At 37.2% G+C, this 23,087-nt stretch overlaps 2 protein-coding genes across 3 annotated transcripts in view; both read left to right on the top strand.

The window, feature by feature from the left end:
• The window catches only part of cxxc1a (CXXC finger protein 1a), a 76,437-nt gene that overhangs the window by 33,262 nt on the left and 20,088 nt on the right, over nucleotides 1-23,087 (top strand). The window lies entirely within an intron of this gene.
• On the top strand, nucleotides 709-17,874 carry LOC132098060 (transcription factor E3-like). 2 transcript variants are annotated; one of them, XM_059504169.1, is made up of 10 exons: nucleotides 709-1,234; nucleotides 4,261-4,374; nucleotides 6,291-6,519; nucleotides 6,598-6,822; nucleotides 9,137-9,232; nucleotides 10,850-10,967; nucleotides 13,549-13,605; nucleotides 13,806-13,881; nucleotides 14,196-14,343; nucleotides 15,516-17,874. In XM_059504169.1, the coding sequence occupies exons 1-10, from the start codon at nucleotides 1,098-1,100 to the stop codon at nucleotides 15,942-15,944; spliced, it is 1,629 nt and encodes a 542-aa protein (XP_059360152.1). In that variant the 5' UTR covers nucleotides 709-1,097; the 3' UTR covers nucleotides 15,945-17,874. The 2 variants fall into 2 exon arrangements, with proteins under 2 accessions (XP_059360152.1, XP_059360153.1); XM_059504170.1 differs by lacking the exon at nucleotides 709-1,234 and adding an exon at nucleotides 3,135-3,408.

The raw sequence follows: 23,087 nt of genomic DNA, 5'->3' as shown, positions 1-23,087 counted from the left end.
GTACTAAAATGGAAATGGTGCCATAAGATCTCAGTAATTAATCAAACACCACCATCTATTGTGTGTGCATTTGTGTATGAGAAGTTTGTATTTTTTTTTTCTTTTTGTGAGAGAAGAGGCATTGACAGAATGGAAGCATTAGTCAAAAAGGTGTATAATCTAGCAAATGCACACATGAACAAAAAGAACTCTGACCATCTTTCGGAAACTAGTGTACTACTAGACAGCTACTTGCTAGCCAGCTACTTGCCAGCCAGCTGCTAGTCAGCTACTTGCCAGCCAGCTGCTAGTCAGCTACTAGCCAGTTCAAATTTTGTATAGATTTCTAAAAACGAACAGCAAAACCTCTACACTCAAACTGGCGCTAACGATTTCAGCAGCTTTCAGTCCATAATGGCGGCCGCGCCTCCGCAGCGCCATCTACAGACTGTTACCCATAACACAACAGAGTTTCGCCTCTTGGGTTTCTACCTTATACAGTCTATGGTTTCTACGTATACTCTTTGGGCTGACCTAACGTTTGAAGTTAGTTCCACTGTCCTCATCTGTAAGTCGCTTTGGATAAAAGCGTCTGCTAAATGAATAAATGTAAATGTAAATGTAAGTAAACACATTTTATATCGGTCGTCTATTGGCTGATCGCAGAGAAGCCCCGCCCACGCTACTCAGCCATTGGACCGCTCGTCTGTCTGTCCACACTCGGCTGATCATGGAGCGTCACCCTGGTGTTTTCCTGTCAGATTACGCCCCTCGGTGTGCGGAGAAGAGAGCGAGATAACTGTTTGCACAGCAGCAGCCAGACTTTGATAGAGTAACTTAGGACTTTGGACTTCTAAGACGCATTTATTTTTCATCAAGCTGTAGTGCAGACTGATAAAGAAAGCCTCGACACGGGAGTCTGAGGAAACGCATTGACCAGTTGTGCAGTAAACGTCTCGCTAGCGGTCTGGAAGAGCGGCGATCCTATATTTCAACCAACTCTGTTTGAAACAACTGGTTTTATTTTGCGTGTGAACTTTAGCTCAGATTAGTATCATTCTAGGTTATTCTAGTTCGTTTATTTTGCTCTTTTTAAGTACCATTTTACACCTGGAGAAATGTCCAGCCTGCTTCTCGTCAAACCCGAGAAAGGAAGACCGGAAGCGGCGTTACCTGGGCAACAGGCGCCGCACGAGCGTCCTCAGACCGTCTACGTCATGTTAGACTCCTCAGCCGAATCTGTCAATCTCATCAGGTGAGTGAACGAGCATCATATAAACTCTCTAGTTTTAATGACTATTTCAAACCACAAAGTGATTTTGTGTTGTTGTGCCGCTACATGCATTGATCTTAGTTCACTAGATCATAGGCTAAATTCTAGGGGTACTTCATATTAGGGCTGTTAAGTATTGACAACTCCTGGAAGATAAACTCAATACTTTATAAACACACCAGTGCACCTGGATGCTTGGGATTAGAGGACGTTCAACTCTGTTGCATCAACATTTTGCATTCATTGCAATGCTGATAGTTTAGTTTTAGTGTGTAGATTCAGAATCGGACTGTTCCCTTTGATTTAGCTTTTTTTTTGGGGGGGGGGGGTATGCATTTTAGTTTTGTGTAAAACTTGACTGTACTCAAAGCAATGTATGCAGTTATTCAAAGGTTATTTCTCGTTCAAATTATTCAAGTATTACAATTATTATACACAGTAACCAAAAGCAGATGTTGGACATTGCAAATATTGTATTAGTGCAAAATGCAAGTCTCTAAATATAGTGTGCAAGTCTTTTTATGCATGAGAATTCAAATGCACTCTTGACTCAACTTTATTTCTGTAGCACTTTCAAATCATAATGGGTAACACAAAGTCCTGTACATAAAAGTTGAAAAAGTAATCACGTACATGAAGCCATATTGAAAACTGGAAGAAAATAAATGAGTTGTGTAGGCTCCCTAATGTGACCCTTGTGTGAGAATTCTCAGAATATTTGAAATTTTCAGAATATCAAAAGAACCGTCTCCTAAAATTCCTCAAAACAAACCTCAAAGCCATTTAACCGGCCTCAACCTTTAAAACTAATCTCCCTCCCTTCCACCCTGCCAAAAAAAATTCCTCTGGAATGCCTGTCTGTGTTACTCCGAGCCACAAGAGCCGTTTTACCGGAGGCTTTATTTTGTTGTTTTGGTCCTGAGCCTCAGATTTCACGGGATATGACTCAGCAAATCTACCCACACATTTTCCCTTCCTCTTTTTTTTCTTTATCCCTGTTTTTGCTTTCCTTCCTCTCAAGTTCTTGCTTGCATTGACTGAATGCTTGCTGAGCACATGCTATTTTGCTCCTTTTGTACCCTAAAAGCATGTGTTTTTCATTTGCTATCCTCAGAAAAAAGACATGACGTCTGATTTTTCTCCCTATAGCCCAGTTACCATAAAAGTTGACCTTTTTATGTTTTAAATAGCCATTGTTGCATAATGTGCTTTCAAAATTCAAGATTCTTTATTGTCACATTATCACACTGAGGGTAGTTGTGTTTAGTACAGTAAGAGAAAAATAAAGTATTATAAAAAGCTTATATTGTATTGTAAGGGTAAGAAAAATAAATAAATATATTAAATGAATTAAAATAAGAGTAAAATAAAAAGGAAATACATTTATATTGATGGAGTGACTCCCCTCTGGCGGTGACTACTGATATTGGGCTTTTCCATTTGTCTATTTTTAGTAAAGCTGTAGTTTTATTATGGGCAGTCCGCAGCTGATACTCTTGGAAAACACCGATTATTTAAATATATGGAAGATTTTAGTATTTAAATCATCTTCGTTGAAATTGGGGTATTTAGCGAAAGTTACGCAGACCGAAAAGCTCGAGTCTCTAAAGGCCGGGTAGCGAATACATGTTGTACTACGCTAAAGGCTTGGTTCATGAATATTAATTAACTCTCCCCAGACCGCCAAGCTGATTGTCTTTAAAGGCAGGCGTGAGCGAGTGGGCGCTAGTCACCTGGCCAATAAGCGAATAGCGTTGGCGTGGTTAATGAATATTAATATGGTATTCTGACTGTAAGCTTTAGGAAGGTTACCGAGCAACCTCTAAATTAAGCTTTTTAAAATACATGAGCTAAACCTTCATCGTAGTAGGTTTCGTAATTTCACCGGAGAAAAGAGGAGCTTCGCGTGCGCGGAGTGGCACAAACATGGCCACCTAGTGAAACCAAAACACTAGCGAAACGGCGATGCTCTGCGCGTAAAATCTCGCCTTCAGACCGTGCAAATCAGCGTGACAGCGTCGTATCATTTCGGGATTCAAATGCAGATCATGAGTTGATGGGGTTTACAAACCGGAATTTACCGGGATACTTCCGTTTGATAACGTTTGATCTGATTACATCATTTGGATTATTCCACTATCCAGTAGAGGCTTGAGGTATGTTATCTAGAATTGCATTTAGAGCTCTCTGTGTATGCTATTTCATATTTTATGCCCAGAGTTGACGTTATAGATGTGTTCGTCATCTTTCTGTTACAGTAGCATACTAGTGAGAAAGTGGATGTGTCCAGAGACAATTTATAAAAGGACTTTGATGTGTCTCAAACCCTTGTGATCTGCCTACATAGACATTGCTTTTGGGGGTTCATTGCCAAAAGTGTTGCATAGATGAGAAGCTGACTTGTTTTGGGGCATTTATGCTCTCTAAAGTTTGGATGGCCAAGAATGCTGTCCATGTTTGCACACTAGATTCTGATTGTTGATGCTCAAAGCTCAAAATATGCAAGTGTTCTTCATACACTAGTCTTTTAGGGCGTGCATATATATATATATATATATATATATATATATATATATATATATATATGTGTGTGTGTGTGTAAAATAAAGATCATTCAGGTCTAAAAAAGCATGCTTAAATTAATAATAAATTAATGCCTTTGAATAAAATTAATGCTTTTTAAAACTGGTTTTAAGTATGTGTGTCTGTATATATGTATGCATGCAATTAGAATTTTGCATATTTAAAGTGTTTGATAATATATTAAATGATAGATTGTACTGTATTCTGTGTCACTTGTATGTTCATGGGTTTTCCCGCCATCAGAGCCTGTGATGTATTAAACAGTATTGGGAATGTGGAACTGTGGTTAGTGACTGGGAGTCTATATTAATTCCAGGATTTTACTTTACACCCCTTCCTGTTCACGCTCTCTGCATCAACATGTCAGATTCTAAAAGATCTTTGTGGACTGAGTAATTGACGTCGCTGTGTTCTTCCTTTCTCAGTGTTGAACCCCTTCTTCCTGAGTCTGGGATTGTGGCAGATATTGAGGTAGAAGGCGTGTTCTCCACTGATTCGGACACTTTCTATGAGCTGAAGAGTCAACCCATCATCCCAAGGTGAATCCGGTTACCACAATTATAAAAGCACACCTCCTGTTTGTTTCTGTACTCTCACCTACACATTTAGACTGTGACCGCATGCCAGATATGCTTACAAAAGAAACCACAATCGTATCTGATTTACTTCCTGCATGCTCTGTGTTAGATGCCTAGAAGTTTTTGATCATGTTTTGCTGCATACCTGTGACATTGCTTTGGTGTACGTTATAATCATCTTAACCCCGTGGGATTTTATCCGACAGTTACTGTACTTCTAAACTGATGAGAACTTTTACATTCTTCTACTTTTTTTTGCATTGATTACACTGTTTTGTGCCCATTTGTGTGAGTGCAACATGTTTTTTTTTATGCGGTGAGGCAGGTCAGTGCATGCCGTCCTGAAGGTGTTTAGACGGGGCATTGGGTTTCTGTTGACAGAACTTCCCTGTGTCTGTTTCAAGGGACTTCCCGGTGATTCAGCACAATTTTAAACACCCTGATCAATCATAATACCTCTTTCTACAGCTCTTCTTACAAAAAAAATCATATTGATTATGGAGTAATAGGTTTAGGATAGTGGTTTGTGTTTGAAGAATTACATAGCCGATTGTTTTTTTAAGATAAATCAATTATACGAGTGTTTCAAAGTTCACACATGCTGCTGTATCCCACAGTCTCTCAGGTTTATCTGACCGGATGATCAGCCTGACAGTATTCTTTGGATTTGCTTCTTGCAAACGGTGTGTTTGAGACAGCGTGGTCTTGGCTGCTTGTTTTCTGTTCGCTCTGGTACTTCCCAGAATGACTCATCAGAAAAAAAAATATGTCTGTGTGAAGGGAATGTGAAGGCCGTATTGTTAGAAATGTGATTTATTTTGCTCTGTTGTTATTATGTAAGCAGTGCTCATTGATAGCACAGCTTGATAATGTTACAAAGGACAGTACTCTGTTTGTATTATTCACATTCTTAAATCTTTTAGGATAAAAGTGTCTGCTTAACGTTGATGGTTGTATATATTAGAAACACTATTGTTGCATAAGTCAACGTGAACAGCCTTGCAATCAATTTTTTCCCATAATAGGAAATGTTTCTAAGTGAAAGTGAAAGGGAGTTCGAAAAATATGCAGGACCACTTTATTTTCCCCGTCAATTGATTGGATTATGAGAAGTGGTCATTTTACATGATTGGACGAGAGGAGCTGAAAAAAATTTAAGTAGTAGAAATGGTAGTTTCAGAGTTGTCGTTTATATTTGATTAAATATTTGTAAAAACTGTATTTACGGTTTTTCAAACGTTGTATTCATATATTTATTCATATATTTTATTGTATTATTTTTACATGTAATTTATTTTTATTTTGATGAAATATTATGAAAACAAACATTTTGTTTCTTTGGAATAACATGCACTGATGAAAAATGTACCATATGAATTAATATGTATGTATGTATGAAAGTAAATGCATCAACAATGACATGTTGACAACATAAAATAGAATTTGCACTGCATTTAACTTCCACAATTTGATGTATTTCTAAGTGAAACACAATATGCTGATGGAATAATGAAGAGCAGTCATATTATTGGTTAACTGTATAGGTTTCTTGCCTCAGGCAGAAAAAGTCATAAAATTTTTATGTATGCAAAACAAGACCTTATAAATAATAAATTTACAGTAGTTTTTTGTTTTATGAGAAATGCTGTTTTGGAGTTTGACATATGACAAGTAAAATTTCATGCTATGGCAAATAAGAGATCATTATTTTTATCCATTTTAAGTTGCTGTTCTCACGCTGTCTGACTTGAATTGATCGGTCTCGGCGGTGAACTCAGCCCTGTGTTTCAGAAATAGCTTGTGGTAATATGATTACAGCACGGGGGTGTAGCGTGGTACTATAAGCCGATTTACATTCTCATCGTCTGCCCCCATAGTGGCTCTGTGACCTCTGCTGACCCCGTGACCCCAGCCGGCTCCGTCATGACGTCACGTGTGTTGATGAGGCAGGAGCTGATGCGACAGCAGGCTCAGGACCAGGAGAGACGGGAGGCCCAAAAACAGGCCTCCAGCTCTCAGCAGCGGCCCGCTGGTGCCACACCTGCTATCCCTGTCGCATCCACCCTGTCGGCCTCCCCGACCCAGGTGCCCGTAGAAGTGCTCAAGGTATGCCCATCTATGAAAATTAACATGAAATATGAAAATTTGGATGTTGAAATACTGTTTACTCCATTTGAATCTCAGGTTCAAACGCACTTGGAAAACCCGACTAAGTACCACATCCAGCAAGCTCAGAGGCAGCAAGTGAAGCAATACCTCTCTCACACCCTTGGCAGTAAAATAGCCAATCAGACTCTGGCAACATCGCCCCCGCCCCAGCCTGCCTCCGCCCCTGAGTTGGCTCCTGCCGCCAGCAGCACTCCCAGCAGCCCGCTGGCGGTGCTCAGCCTGGGAACAAACAAAGAAGAGGTATGAACTGAACCCAGATCAGATGTTTCTGTTTTAGCATTTATAGTGCCAAGAAAGTGCATGGTTGGCATAGAGGATGGTTTTGAAGCAAAGCCCTTGTCAGCATCAGAAATTTACTCAGAAATGTTTTTTTTTTTATTAATAAATTTTTTTGTAAAACTTGTATTCATCAAAGATATATTAAATTGACCAAAAAGGAAAGTAAAGTCCTTTTCAGTGTTACAAAAGACTTCTATTTCAAATAAATGCTGTTCCTCAGAACTTCCTATTCATCAAAGAATCCTGAAACTATGCATCGGGGTTTCCACAATAATCATAAATGTTTATTGAGCAGCAAATTAGCATATTAGAATGATTTTCTTAAAGATTATGTGAGTAATGATGATGAAAATTCAGCTGTTTGTCACAGGAATAAATTACATTTGAAAATATATTCACATAGAAAACAGTTATTTTAATTTGTAATACTATTTCACAATATAACTGTCTTTACAATATGTTATAATATATATTTTCTAAAAACATACCAATCTCTTAAACTTTTGAACAGTAGTGAATATGAACAAAATCATTTACGTTCTATATGAATGTCCTCTGCTCTGTATTTTTGATTAAATAAATGCAGCGTTTGTGAGCATAAGACACTTCTTTGAAAAACATTTCCCCCAAACATTTGAACAGTATTATCTTATTTATTATTATCTTATTTCATTCTCCAAATTATGTAATTTTAATAGTACTACATCATGGCAATAAAATTATAAAAATTGTGTAGATAAGAGTCAATGAGCCAATGCCATAACAAAAGATGACCCATTTACACAAACAGTGACAGCATAGCAAAATCCTGTGTGCTCTGACCTACTTTCACATGCACAAGCACAATACAACCTTTACCATCTCTGCTCAGTAACTAGATTTCAGTGTTACTCGATGCCATTAATCTAGGCTCCAGTCCCTTCTTCAGTGTAATGCTAGCAGTATTTGTGTCCGTTTTATTTTACAATTTGATTGGCTAGAAAAATCCCCTCAGACGTTTATATTTCTGCATTTGGCAGAAGCTTTTATTTAATTTGACCTATATTGAATTTGAGGTATATGATTTTTTAAGTCATGCATTTGCACATTGAATTAAACCCATGGCCCTGGCGTGGTAATCTTATTGTTAGTGGTTAAAATCCAGCAAATAGGGTTCTTGTTTTTTAAATTAATATTGTAACATAATTTGTGAGAATTTGCTGCAGGAAATAATCTAGATGGACTTGATTATCTGCTGGGATTTTATTGGATCATAAAAAGTTTGGCTCAAATAATAAAAAATAACTATTGGTAAATTTTATTTAGTGTCTGTGTGTGTGTGTGTGTGTGTGTGTGTGTGTGTATATATATATATATATATATATATGCGCTTTTGCCTACTTTCACATGAAAAATGACAAGATATCCTGTACAATTCCTGCTCCTAATTACAAGAGAGATATTCCTAGGTTTCTTCCACATACAGTATCTCAAATCTGCCCCAGTAAGATAACAGCACATCCGCCATTCACTTTCATTCTGTTTATGATGTATACAACTTGTGTGAGAAGTCAAAGTTTAGCAGTGTGTTATCAAACAGTGCTGTATTGACAGGAAAAGGGTTTACTCTCCAGCCAGCTTGTACTTTAGGCCACTTATGTTGCTAGACATAGTCTGTGAATTTCACATGCTTACAAAACTGTACTAACCAGTAATTATTGTCCTAATAATCTCAAGTCTTAAGCCATTTAGAGTATGCTAGACAACTAATTTAGTGTTTGGCTCTGAGACTCTGAAAGATCCTTTTGAAGAATGCGCCTCGCGTTTGCTAAATACAATAGCGCGCTTTGCCAAGTCTGCGTGAAGTCGGCTAGACTCTCTTGGGCACTTGGCTTTTAGTACCACATTGTGCTGGTAAATATCACACTCACGGCTTAATGACCCCAGCACACTTTGCACTTTGTGTGGGCGTGGCTATTAAAGTCTTTCAGTCCTGTATTTCTCCTGTGTATGTACTGAAGGACCCTTCCCAGTCAAAACCACTGACTGGAAAATTTTATGATGAAATACAAGCTGGCTAAGGTTCGAGACTTTTATCGGGCTTGAATCGGATGTCTGTATTTCTCATCTCAATGTGGCCGGTGTGTCACTCTGGAAACTGCTGTGTAGTGTGTTATTTAACATCCATCTGCCTCATGACTCATGGCGGAAATCCACTCTAAAGCAGATTTTTGTGTCACAAGGAATCTCAAACTTTATCTGCAAGCTCTTTGTTTTCTCTGTTTTAAATGCACAGATCGAAGACGTCATCGATGGAATCATCAGCCTGGAATCGAGTTTAAACGATGAATTTATGACACTGATCGACTCGGGTTTGCAGCTTCCCAACACGGTATGTAACAACATCCCCAACTTTGTTAAGGATCAGTTGAGCAACTCAAGTACTTTAGTCACGTATTTCATAAGAACTGATTAAGCAAAGTTTGTTGAACTTGTTTTGCAAGACTTTTTGGAACAGCATTGAGTTTTTTAAAAATTCATTGATGATGATGATGCCAGAATAGCTATTTAATCATGATTTCCAGTCATTAATTGAAGCCCACATTTCTACTTAAGTCTTATGCAAGCAAATTTGTCTCTAAGTGAATCCTGCTCTGACATGCCTTTGCTTTGGAAACACAATTTTGGTTTTCAAATCAGTAATTTTCAGAGTCTGGGAGGAGTTCAGGTATATAGAGGTGCTTGTGTAACCAGCTACAATTAAAGATGAACTTAGACTCAAATGCTTGCATATTGTCAGTGTAGTGTTTGCATTCAGGACGTTTGGGTTGAATGTGGGCTTGAAACACTGGAAGCAAATATGAAGTCCTAACACATGGCTCACAATGGGTGGGGTCAGCACGCCACGGAGGAGTGACGAAGAGCTGCTGCTCGCACACACACATGCAGAAACACTGGCCACTGAACGTGTGTGTGCATGAGTTGATTTCTGTGGCAAGCTTGCCCTTTTTTTTAAGACTCCAAAAGATATTTCCCCATTTCTAAACATCCCTTTTTACGGAGAGACGCACAGAAAAAGAGGAAGCACTTTGCGGGTCTGTAAGAGAACATGAGGATTCTGGTTTTACTGCCGGAGAATGAAAAGAAAAAAGGCCAGATTGAGGTAAATTTGAGTGGATTTTAACTCTGGGATTGCTTTTCCTGTGGTAATGCCGTGGGAAGATGGTAGGCTTGGGTTTTAGTTTTGTTTTAAAGACAGATTGATGTGTTTTATGACATTTTAAATAATCTTAGCATGTTGTGAATGATCTTTTGGGTTTATTTGAGCATCTCTATGCCTCAGGACAGCAGATTCAGCGTAAGATGGATTTTAAATGATTGATTTCTGCATGCTTAATCAGTTTTACAAACTAAAAAGTTGCCTTTCAGGCTGGCTCTGTTTGTCACGATGAATGAAATGTGAATTTCTGCTGAACCTGCGTGTTTGAAACTTCAAGCATGTTTATGAATCTTCTGTAACTGGTTTAATTATTTCAAAAATGTCTGACGTCAAGGTTGCAGCTTGTAGTTTTGTTTTCAGTGAGCAGGATGACTTGGTTATTGTGTGGAGATTTACATGAGTGTTTTTATTAAGAAATTAAACAAATTTGTGGTTAGATGTGCTCTGTTTATGTTCTCAATTTTTCAATAAGCACTAACAGAGGACCCATTTATGTATTTGTATTTTTTCCCTCCGAATTGCTTTTTATTTACACCTATTTGCAGATGTTCTCCATATGATAGTCCTCGCCTTGACTAGGTTGTATCACTTTACAAATAAGCGTGCACACAGAGCCGTTTGGCCATTGTTAAAGATGTCGCCCTTCAGATATGAAGGTTCATGTTTGTGGTTATCTGAACTGAATGAAGGTTATCCATACGGTGCACCATGTGGCAGTGAGGGGGGCCTCTGACCAGATAATGCAGTGGGCGGGTCCTGGTTTAATTTGTCGCGATTGGTTTTCAACAGCTGCCGATCTCAGGAAACCTCCTGGATGTGTACAGCAGTCAAGGCATGGCGGCACCCACCATCACCGTCAGCAGCTCCTGCCCTGCAGACCTGCAAAACGTCAAGAGAGAGTTGACTGGTGTGTATCTCCGTCTGTGGTTTTCCATCTCTTTAGTTCGCTGCTTCCTCTTCTTCATTTCTCTGCCATCCATCCTTCACCGGCCAGTCCAGTCAAGTCTGACTGTATCAGCAGAGTTACACACCACATTTGCCAGTTCCTAATTTCACAGCAGTTCCCAGTTCAGATATGCAACAGTCATCATTGCATATGATTAATTATTGTATCAGTGGATATTTATGCTTTTGCAGAACTTGTTGTGACTAAGTCATTAGTGTTAATACCCATCATTCATCAGTCGCTGCACAGCATGCACTAAAATGAAAGAACTATAGAAGTAAAACTGATGTTTTAGTTGCAGTTGCAATAAATAAGCAGTGACATTTGGAATAATAGAAGTGTGGACAGTGCCGGTTTCTCCATTAGGGCGATTGGGCGACGCACCACCAAAGTGCGAAAGGGAGGGATTTTTTTTCTTTCACATTCAACCACAGTGTCATGCTAGCTTTCACTATTCTAGACTGTTTGTTCTGCCTCTAAATAGTCCAATCAGTGTTGAGTCGCATTTTGTGTAGTACTGCCCCTTTTTGGGCGATTTCTGTCAAACTGAGAATCGCCCCGAGTGCTCTCATAGGCTTCCATTCAAAGATCATTTTTTTCAAACTGCAGGCACTGCAATGCAATCTCAATGTGTTCCGGGAGGGCTAGCCCTAACGTGCTTTCGTCATCGTGCGTAACCTTATGCCGCATTCCAGGCAACCCGTAACCCGTGTTTTTACAACCTTCTACCCGTGAAACTGCACTGGAACAGCAGTCAAACCCGTGACTTCCCACCCGTGAACTCGTACTAGATAGATGTACTCCGAGTTACGAACTCTGACGTCACATAGCCTGCGAAACAACAATGGCAGCCTCTACGGATAACATTGCCTATGGATGCAGTGTTTACGCAAGTGGTGCACGTTAAAAAAACGATTTTAGGACAATATAACATTGCAATAAAATTAATAATCTAGCTACAATTGCTTGCGCTCAGGAAGTTTGGCGTGACTTGCCTGGAACGCTATATAGTCGTGAGTCGTGGTTTGAAATCGTGACTTACGGGCTCAAAAACCCACCTGGAACGCAGCATTAACTTATGCAACAACTGGTGGGAACAGTGACATCCAATAATATTTAAAAAACTATTTTTAATCTTATCAACAAGAAAAAATTAAAAACTTCTTTAATATCTTTATAGCTGAACTTGATCAATATCACGGCAAACGTTACCTCAGCGCAGATTAATTCTATCGTGTCATTGAAAGAAAGACCATTCATTGATCGTAGCAATAAGGATAATTTGGCAATTAAAGAATTAGGACCACCAAAACCAAATTTAAACATCAACCAAGAATCTACAAAGGGAGGGAAGAGGATTTTCGAGGATTTGGTATGAGCGGAGAAAAAGGCTAGCCAGCTGCGAAGTAGCTGACGCATTATTTAGCTCATTTACCGCTGCATTTTGTTCCATCGCGAGAGCGTAACGGACATCGCATGGACAACTACAGGCGTCACCGAAATGCATCATCTCTCGGAGAAGGTGAAAAAACACGAAAGAGCAAAGATGCATATGGATAGTAGGGAGCAGTGTAATGTAAGGGAGAAATGTAATATAAGTGAGTAATGTAAGTAAGCAGTGTAATGTAAGTGAGTAATGTGATATAAGTGAGCAGTGTAATACAATCGAGCAGTGTTCTATAAGTGAGTTGCGTAAACAGTGATTTATGTGACTTCAATTATTTCTCATTAAACTGAAATCGAAGTAAAAAGATTTTTGGGATAAACCACATCCTGGCGTCAGTCTTCATTTGCTGCTGAATTGTTAACACGCATATAGAAACATAAGGAGAGCAAGAGATTGATTCTCAATGTCAGTTTCTTTTTAATTAATACTATAGTAGTTCAGTTCCCTTTACATCTTGAAGTAGCCGTTAATTTATCAATTGAATGGGTGACTTATCCTCATTAATCATGCAAACATTTGCCCCCCCTGAGAGAATTGGCAGGAGCCGCCACTGAGTGTGGATATTATTTGTGAATGTTATTTAGCTAACATAATACCACTATAATAACCACAGGAACCAGAAGAGTCCTCTGCACAATCTGACTTAGTGTGCCATTCTCAGTTTAATTCAAGGTTGCAACAATTTCAACACATTTTTTCCCTTTTTTGGCTTTGACACAATCTGCATTGTTAAAAGCTCTATATAAATAACGGTGAACTAAAAAGTTAAAGGTGAAGTGATATACTGTACTTCCTTTATCTGATTTTACTATCAGAAACCACAATAAATAAGGTATTCATTGGTGGATTCTCACAAAAAGTCCCAAATCTCATTCAGATGATGCTATTGCTTTAACTCAACAAGTGGTGTGAGTTTGAGACACAACCATCTGTTCAACCAATGGCAGACAGAGAGACTGTTTGGGATACCTGTTTGGAAACAGTCATTGTTTTGGCATTTTTATCTGGTGGTGGAAGTGACAAAGAAATTGTGCACTTCTCGTGTAAGATTAAATATAAATTGCTATGTTGTGTGTGTGTTTTCTTTTTTTATAGATGCCGAGGCAAAAGCTATTATGAAGGAGAGACAGAAAAAAGACAATCATAACTTGAGTGAGTTTGATTTCTTGCCAATTTTACCTGCAATTTCTGTTTTATCTCTGAGAACTATCATCAATATGTGCACATGAAAACCTGAAGGTAACCATCCTTGGTAGAGTATAAGGAAGTGAATTATATTGCAATTCATCTGAAACAAACATCTTGCCTGTCTAGACATTCCCATCGATTTAAAGTATGTGTGTGTTTTGCAGTTGAGAGGAGAAGAAGGTTCAACATTAACGACCGCATTAAGGAACTTGGAGCTCTCATTCCAAAGTCCTCTGACCCGTCAGTATCAGTGCTCTCGTTCTCACTTCTGTCTGGTTTTCAACAGTGACTGTTTCCAGTGGTGAATGAATTCAATTTAAAAGATCATTTAAGTTATGACAGTACAAAAAGTCTTAACGAATATTATTTTGTTGTATCCGAATAAAACAAAAAATACATATTTTAATGGATTTTTTAATTGAAGTGGCAATTAAAAAATAAAGAAAATCAGTGGTTTTAGACTATTTCCCCACTTTAGTTGTCTTATTAACAATTTTGAATATCTTCGATCAGTGCATGTGTCTATAAGAGTACTGCATGTGTTTTCTCAACAGCGAGATGCGCTTGAACAAGGGCACCATCCTAAAGGCGTCAGTCGATTACATCCGTAAGCTACAGAAGGAGCAGCAGAGAGCCAAAGAGATGGAGACGAGACAGAGGAAACTTGAAAATGCCAACCGCAGCCTGCTGCTGCGCATTCAGGTATGTTTCCGTGTAGATTTCCAAAGAAAATCATTTACCATTTTTAAATCCATTCCACCAGAGAGTTATTATTAGTAATAGTTCTATTATTGTATTATTTCTAAATATTTTGAATTAGCTATTAGTCAATTATTTTCAGTTGTCATTTTAGTTTTAGTCATTTTTATTTTTATTTAGCTTTTATTTTTTTTTTATCAGTTTTAGTTTTGGTAATTTTAGTACTTAATATTTAACTTAATGATTCACTCAACTCACAAATCGATTCACGATTTGATTTTCTCAAGATTTTATTTTTACAAAATAAGATTATACAGTAAACTAAAAGGTGTCCTTTTATTAGGCTGTAGCTGCACATTTCTTTGTAAAATTTAAATATAACAAAACTAAATTGAAATTTTAAAACAAACTTTAAATCAAACGAGTAGCTAAGTTAAAATAATAAAAAATTATCTTCATATAAACAAACTAAGGCTTTGAGGCAGCCACTGCATTTTAATCATCATCCAAACAAAGATGCAGTTTACATGCAGCATGAGCAGTTTTTAATCTAAATTTGAAGCAAAAACAGAATGGTCTGACTTTAGTTTTGTGAAACTATACTACATAAAACACATCTGAACGAAACAGAAGATGAGCTGAATGAGACGCAAATCCACTCTCTGCCAGCAGATGGCGCTTATGAACAGCAGTGATATAGTGTTTCCTGGGATACCACTGAAAACAAAGCAGAGCTGAGGCAAGGTTAAATGAAAATACCATGTAATCTTTTCTAAAGACAGTTCCCCTCAGAGATACATTCATAAAAACTGCTACTTCAGTTGTATCTCGATTTGTTCGGCATCTCAACTGATTTGAAACTGAAAAACTCTAAATAAACTCTAATTTGATTCTAATTTTGATTCCAATTATGTGTCCTGATCCCATTCCTACTTTCTTTCACATCATTTCTTTGTTCAAAACTACTTTATCCATGTTGTGTCAGGCAGCAGATAAATGTCTACAATCCCATCGGTAGTTGCCTCATCACACCACCACTCATTTGCATAAAGCTGACCTTTGTGCATCTCTTATTGTGCCTAATTATTATATCCTTAAGTTATGATTTGACATGGGTGTTGTGCATTTGTAAATACCACTCTGCAGTTTAATGATTACGCCTGTGTGATCGACAGGAACTGGAAATGCAAGCTCGTCTCCATGGCCTCTCCTCATCTCAGATCTCTGACTCCACACTGACCCAGACACAGACTTTAACTCTAGATCACAACCCCAACAACGACCTCTCTAAGACCCTTCTGTCCCTCAACCAGACCACGCCCTCTTCGTTCTTATCTCCGCCTTCTTCCACCTCCTCAGTGGGCGGGACGGTCACGAGCCCTCTGGACCTCGGGACACTCAGCTTCGCCGAGTTGGATGACCCTGCAGCCTCCATGTTTAATTCAGCCCTGATGGCGGATATGGGGTTAGGGGATATTTTGATGGATGACAGCGGTGCTCTATCGCCTGTAGATGGCGCCGATCCCCTGCTTTCCTCGGTTTCCCCGGGAGCGTCCAAATCTAGCAGTCGTAGAAGTAGCTTCAGCATGGAAGAAGACTTGTGACATCTTTAAATCCGACGATAGTTTTCATTTACGTTGCAAATCCTGCTCGCGTGCTCCATTGTCGGCCAGTAGAGGGCAGTGTAATACTAAAGTCTTCAGTAATCGCAGTACTGTAAAAGTCTGAGATCCTCAAGACGTTTTTTTTTTCTTTTTTCTAGAGGTGACACAAATATAGAAAGACTTCAGGAGCAGACGCTGACCTTTAGAGCCTCATTTGTTATCAGGACCTCTGACAAATATATAGAAGAATATGTACATAGAGAAGATTTAGTGCTAAACATCTATTTTGTTTTTAATATGCAGTTGTATGAAAAGTAGCACTATGATATTCATTCGTGGACACTCTCCACATGAATTTATTAGACATGTTAAAAAAAATCATGCCTGAATAGCAAAACTTATTATAATTTTTTTAGTTTTAGACCTCACTCATGTAGAGGGCTCCAAAAGTAAGAGACTTCAAACCTGGAAATATGCAGGATTTAAATGAATAAATGAATCATAAAAAAAAATATTTTAGATTCTGCACTTAAAAAGATACAAACCAAATCCTAAGAACTTTAAAATTATGCTAATGATATACACTATCGTTCAAAGGTTTGCAGTCAGTAGGATGTTTTGAAAGAAATTAATACTTTTATTTAGAAATGATGCATTTAAATTGAAGTGACATTTGTATTGTTAAAAAAGATTTCAGTTTTAAATAAATCTTTCATTTCATCAAAGAATAATAAACGTAATGTATCACAGTTTCCTCAAAATATTAACTTTTTAAAAATATGTAATTCAAAATATAATTTTAATATAAAGATATATTGATAACAATGAAAAAATATATTTCTTGAGCATCAAATCAGCAGATAAAATGATTTCTGAAGGATCATGTGACACTGACATCTGGAGTAATGATGCTGAAAATTCAACTTTGATCACAGGCATAAATTCTATATTCAAATAAAAAAATTTTTTTATTTCAAATTGTAATAATATTTTACAATATTTACTATATTTTGGATCAAATAAATGCAACAAATGACTTATTTCACAAACTTAAAAAAAACCTCACCAGACCCAAACTTTTGAACAATAGTGTAATTCCTAATGAAAATGTTATATTAAATGATAAATGTCTCAGACGTTTGGAGCTGACAGTATGCCAGTGTTTACAGTAGTACCTCATCAGATGCAAAAGGGACAGTTGTGGTTTTTTTTCACTTTTTTTGAATGTCTGAGTGTGTTATCTGCACATCGTACATTGTGCTTTTGATAAAGGTGGCAGTAGACATGTTTCTGAAATGTCCTCAGGAAAGAAAAGAGAACATCCTGTTCAGCTTGGCTTTCATTTCCTGCTGGGATTTTTGTGTTCTTCTTTGATTCTGGTGTATGATTATGGAGCTAATTAAACCCAGCTTCCCGTCGAGCTTCTGAAAGATGCATGTTTGATTTACAGGTATCTCAGATGGCATGAAGAAACACTTCAAGAGTCAAAATATGCTTTACATCATAGAAATGTTATGATCAATAAGTCATAGCAACATAAATGTTTAATGTTATGAGATTCCACTCGATTTTTTAAGTCATGCTGAATTACAGCCAATTTGATACTTAAAATATACTTCAAAATTTAAGGCAGTAACTGACCATGTTAAAAACATTTTTTTAAAGGTTTTGGCGTTTATTTTTTTAATATATATATATATACAGACATGAAGAGAAGGAGTAGTTTTTTGTGTACATTAGCTATAGTAGCTTTAATGCAACATTACAGCTCATCTATCTGTTGATGTGTTTTTCTGAACTGTATCTAAATGTATATTATAAGCTGATTAGCACAATAGCTAACGTGCATTCAGAAAAGAGTTTTTAGTCTTTATCACATATATCAAGTTATATTGTGTATTAAACAATCTATTTTCACTGCTGTTTACTACTGTTTACTACTTTCTGAACAATGTAAAACAAATACCTTCTAGAGAGATCACAAAACAGATCAGTTGAATTATGATCAAGCTGTCAAACCTTGATGCAGAAATCTTTTACCTAATTTAGTGTTTTGGTCAAAAATGACCGGGCTTTTAAAAATTGCTTGTAAATCTCTCGGTTTGCTATATTATCACCAAATAATTATTTTTTTTTCAATTACCGCAGGTTTTATATTTGGAATTGATTGGTCAGGCCTCATTCATTTGAGTACATTTTGAGTGAAAAAGCAATATTTGTGGATCATTTGGGCAATGTTTTCTAAAAAACTGAGGTGGATAAGTTCAGATCAGTGAGGCCTACAATCAACCAGTTTAAAAAAAGAAATGCAAAACGTGCTACGGAAAAGAAAATAAAATAAAATCCAATAATATACCATAAGAAGAAATTTCTAAGCAAATTTCATGTGTGTTTTGGAGGTTGTCGTGCAGTTTCTGCCTAAAATAAAATGTCCTCAAACTTGCATTAGTTCTGTGTCCGGTGCTGTTAAGAGCTAAAACTGTCTACGAATTCATTAAAAACCTTACAATTGACTGTATAACTGTACTGCAGGAGACTAGAGCGTTTACATTCGTCTGATGAGTATGTACAGTACTTGACAACATCCTGTAGATGTCCACTGTCCGGTCAGACTTGAGCAAAGGGAACGTGTTTGTCGTTTATTCTGTATTTCAGTATGTCCACGGTGCTTGTGTATGTTTATTCCTGTATTTTCTTTACAACATTGAAACAAGCAACAGTAATGCAGATTTCTTTTTGTACTCATCAATATTTTGATTTATTTTTTAAGAAAGATCTATAAATAAAGTTGTAAAACAGCTTTGCATTTGTATGAGTGTAGTAATTTTTTTAAAGCAAATTTATATTTTTGCAAACATCTGAAGCATGGAGTGCTAAATATAGTGTCGACTTTTCAGGATCATTCAGGTCTCAGTTCAGCCCCCAAAACATGACAAGGTCAACAACCCCCAGTCAGTTTGTTTGTTTGTTTATTTTTGTGTATTTATTTCATTTTTTCTTTCTTTCTTTATTTTTCAAACTAATGAATGATTCTCATCAGATTCTCATTGCTGCAATACATTAATGAATATCATCATGTCAGGACACAATTAGCAGTGTTTTTTAAATTAAACTAAATAAATTTAAAGCCATATAACAAATGCTTTAAATTTGTAATTAATCTATCTATCTCTATCTATCTATCGATCTATGTGTCTATCTATCTATCTATCTATCTATCTATCTATCTATCTATCTATCTATCTTATTAGCGTGTATTCTTGAGGAGGCATATAATTAATATCATCTGTACACTTTTATTTAACCCTGTTTATTGATGGGTTTTTTTTATTTTATTTTTTATTAACGTTGTAATTGCAGTTGTTTGTCCAGAAGAGGGCGGTAACATCTCAGGTCTTTGTCACTAAAATCTCTCGTCTTCATAAACTGAACCACATAGATGATTAGTTTGTTCCTGCTAATTAAGCTACAGGGAATATTGTTTAATTGTCAAACGCAATGCTCTTTTCTGTTGTGTGTCAGCTCTGTGTGCCACTGTTTGCACTGTTCATGTTGGTTTAGCCTGACCACAGTATAACAGCATATTATTGTTTTTCCAGCTCTCCTCCTCCCTGCTATAAAATGTGTTTCTGTTTCTTCTGAAGCCTAGTCACTTCCCCATATTAACTGTGTTAGTTTTGGACGAGGCCTGGTGCCCACTACTGCAAACCTGCCTGGGCTGCACTGCATTCTGGGATTGATCTTCTCGATTGTGTGTTTTATTTTTTACAGTCTATGGTTTTAATAGTTCACTTGAGCCTTCATCAGGGAGTGTCTTTTATCAGGGAGAGAATATAAAACACTGTCAGGAAGTGTCCGCTTTGTTCTGAGAGTAGATGCCAACTGGGCTGGTTTTATTAGCACTTTGTGGCAGGCCAAAATTATTTTCCAAGTGTGAAAATAATCAGAGTACCAGAGTAATTGAAACATAAATCATAAAGAAGTTGCCTGTAATAAAATGCAGGCCACGTGCCTCATTCGCACAGGTGGGTGTACTTTTTAAAATTAATAATTAAATTAATATTTTTATTTGTTCAATATTACGGAGCCCCGCATATGACATGCAAGGAAAAAATAAATAAATTGTGCGCACGATTTACTAATTCGTTCCCTCAATGTACTAAAACGTGCACACGATTACTATTGCGTTCCCCTTTAGTACATTGAGGGAACGAATTATTAAATCGTGCACACGATTTAGCCTAATATATTTTTCCTGCATGTCATGTGCGGGGCTCCGTACAATGTATTTATTGATGTTTGTAAATATTTTTCTTAATATTTACTTTTTGTTTTCATTTATGTTGTATAATATTTATGTTTAATTAGGTTTATATATATAATTATTATTCAATTATTTTAATATGTTATTGTATAATTTAGAATTTTTGAAACTATCATTACAATTAATTGCGTTTAATAAATTATTTATATATATATATATATATATATATATATATATATATATATATATGCCATTAAAATAATACTTACATTAAATTAACTTTTAATTAAAGGTTGTTCCTTATTTGGTTTATCTAGGAAATAGCATTAATGTAAAGGACAGAAGTTGTAGACGTCTTGTAAGTGTGGTTTTCAACCTTGAAGTGCCAAATGAAGGAAGTAATCCCACATGGAAAAAACCTATATAAACATATATGTTTCAATATAGGTTTTGATATAAGTTTTTAATATATGTGACATATATATGTACATATATGCACACATATATTTACACATATATGTACACATACATATGTGCATACATATACAGTCGTGGCCAAAAGTTTTGAGAATTACATAAATATAGGAAATTGGAAAAGTGGCTGCTTAAGTTTTTATAATAGCAATTTGCATATACTCCAGAATGTTATGAAGAGTGATCAGATGAATTGCATAGTCCTTCTTTGCCATGAAAATTAACTTAATCCCAAAAAAACCTTTCCACTGCATTTCATTGCTGTCATTAAAGGACCTGCTGAGATCATTTCAGTAATCGTCTTGTTAACTCAGGTGAGAATGTTGACGAGCACAAGGCTGGAGATCATTATGTCAGGCTGATTGGGTTAGAATGGCAGACTTGACATGTTAAAAGGAGGGTGATGCTTGAAATCATTGTTCTTCCATTGTTAACCATGGTGAACTGCAAAGAAACGCGTGCAGCCATCAATGCATTGCATAAAAATGGCTTCACAGGCAAGGATATTGTGGCTACTAAGATTGCACCTAAATCAACAATTTATAGGATCATCAAGAACTTCAAGGAAAGAGGTTCAATTCTTGTAAAGAAGGCTTCAGGGCGTCCAAGAAAGTCCAGCAAGCGCCAGGATCGTCTCCTAAAGAGGATTCAGCTGCGGGATCGGAGTGCCACCAGTGCAGAGCTTGCTCAGGAATGGCAGCAGGCAGGTGTGAGCGCATCTGCACGCACAGTGAGGCCAAGACTTTTGTAAGATGGCCTGGTGTCAAAAAGGGCAGCAAAGAAGCCACTTCTCTCCAAAAAAAACATCAGGGACAGATTGATCTTCTGCAGAAAGTATAGTGAATGGACTGCTGAGGACTGGGGCAAAGTCATATTCTCCGATGAAGCCCCTTTCCAATTGTTTGGGGCATCTGGAAAAAGGCTTGTCTGGAGAAGAAAAGGTAAGTCAGTCCTGTGTCATGCCAACAGTAAAGCATCCTGACACCATTCATGTGTGGGGTTGCTTCTCATCCAAGGGAGTGGGCTCACTCACAATTCTGCCCAAAAACACAGCCATGAATAAAGAATGGTACCAAAACACCCTCCAACAGCAACTTCTTCCAACAATCCAACAACAGTTTGGTGAAGAACAATGCATTTTCCAGCACGATTGAGCACCGTGCCATAAGGCAAAAGTGATAACTAAGTGGCTCGGGGACCAGAATGTTGTAAATTTTGGGTCCATGGCCTGGAAACTCCCCAGATCTTAATCCCATTGAGAACTTTTGGTCAATCCTCAAGAAGCGGGTGGACAAACAAAAACCCACTAATTCTGACAAACTCCAAGAAGTGATTATGAAAGAATGGGTTGCTATCAGTCAGGATTTGGCCCAGAAGTTGATTGAGAGCATGCCCAGTCGAATTGCAGAGGTCCTGAAAAAGAAGGGCCAACACTGCAAATACTGACTCTTTGCATAAATGTCATGTAATTGTCGATAAAAGCCTTTGAAACGTATGAAGTGCTTGTAATTATATTTCAGTACATCACAGAAACAACTGAAACAAAGATCTAAAAGCAGTTTAGCAGCAAACTTTTTGAAAAAGAATATTTATGTAATTCTCAAAACTTTTGGCCACGACTGTACCTATATAGGTACATATATGCACGTATATATGCACCTATATGTTCACCTATAATAGTAAAATTAAAATCCATAGCTGCTAGGCAACATAAATAAAAGTCCAAAATGTAGAAATGTACATTATTTATTTACTCAAGATCAATCAAATAGTACAAAACAAAAAATATAGTACAAAAATAAGACAAAAAACCTGCTAGGCAACATAAATAAAAGTCCAAAATATAGAAATGTACATTACATTTACATTTACATTTAATAATTTAGCAGACGCTTTTATCCAAAGCGACTTACAAATGAGAACAATAGAAGCAGTCAGGTCAATAAGGGAACAACAACAGTATACAAGTGCCATGACAAGTCTCAGTTAGTCTAGTATAGAACGCATAGGTAGGTATTTTTTTTTTTTTTTTTTTTAATTAAAAGACAAGAAAAGAAAAAGTGCTAGTGTTAGTTGGTTAAGTGCAGGCGAAAAAGATGAGTCTTTAGCCGTATTTGAAAATGAGTAAAGACTCAGCTGTACGAATTGAGATTGGGAGGTCATTCCACCAGCTGGGCACAGTCCAGGAAAAGGTCCTTGAGAGTGATTTTGAACTTCTTTGGGATGGTACCACAAGGCGTCGATCACTTGCAGAGCGCAAACTTCTGGAGGGCACATAAGATTTAACCAATGAGTTTAGGTAAGTTGGTGCCGTGCCAGTGGTCGTCTTGTAGGCTAGCATCAGTACCTTGAATTTGATGCGAGCAGCTACTGGTAGCCAGTGTAACCTGATGAGGAGAGGAGTA

The sequence above is a fragment of the Carassius carassius genome, chromosome 21, assembly GCF_963082965.1.
Source record: "Carassius carassius chromosome 21, fCarCar2.1, whole genome shotgun sequence".
Lineage (NCBI taxonomy): Eukaryota > Metazoa > Chordata > Actinopteri > Cypriniformes > Cyprinidae > Carassius > Carassius carassius.
Note: the sequence above shows the minus strand (reverse complement) of the source record. Positions and strands in the feature narration are given on the sequence as shown.

What these genes read in the sequence shown, in the direction of transcription:
- LOC132098060 (XM_059504169.1), top strand. Translation starts at nt 1,098, where the DNA reads ATGTCCAGCCTGCTTCTCGTCAAACCCGAGAAAGGAAGACCGGAAGCG. An exon ending in AGTCAACCCATCATCCCAAG is followed by an intron (nt 4,375 to 6,290) that starts GTGAATCCGGTT and finishes CTGCCCCCATAG; the next exon opens with TGGCTCTGTGACCTCTGCTG. An exon ending in GCCTGCTGCTGCGCATTCAG is followed by an intron (nt 14,344 to 15,515) that starts GTATGTTTCCGT and finishes TGTGATCGACAG; the next exon opens with GAACTGGAAATGCAAGCTCG.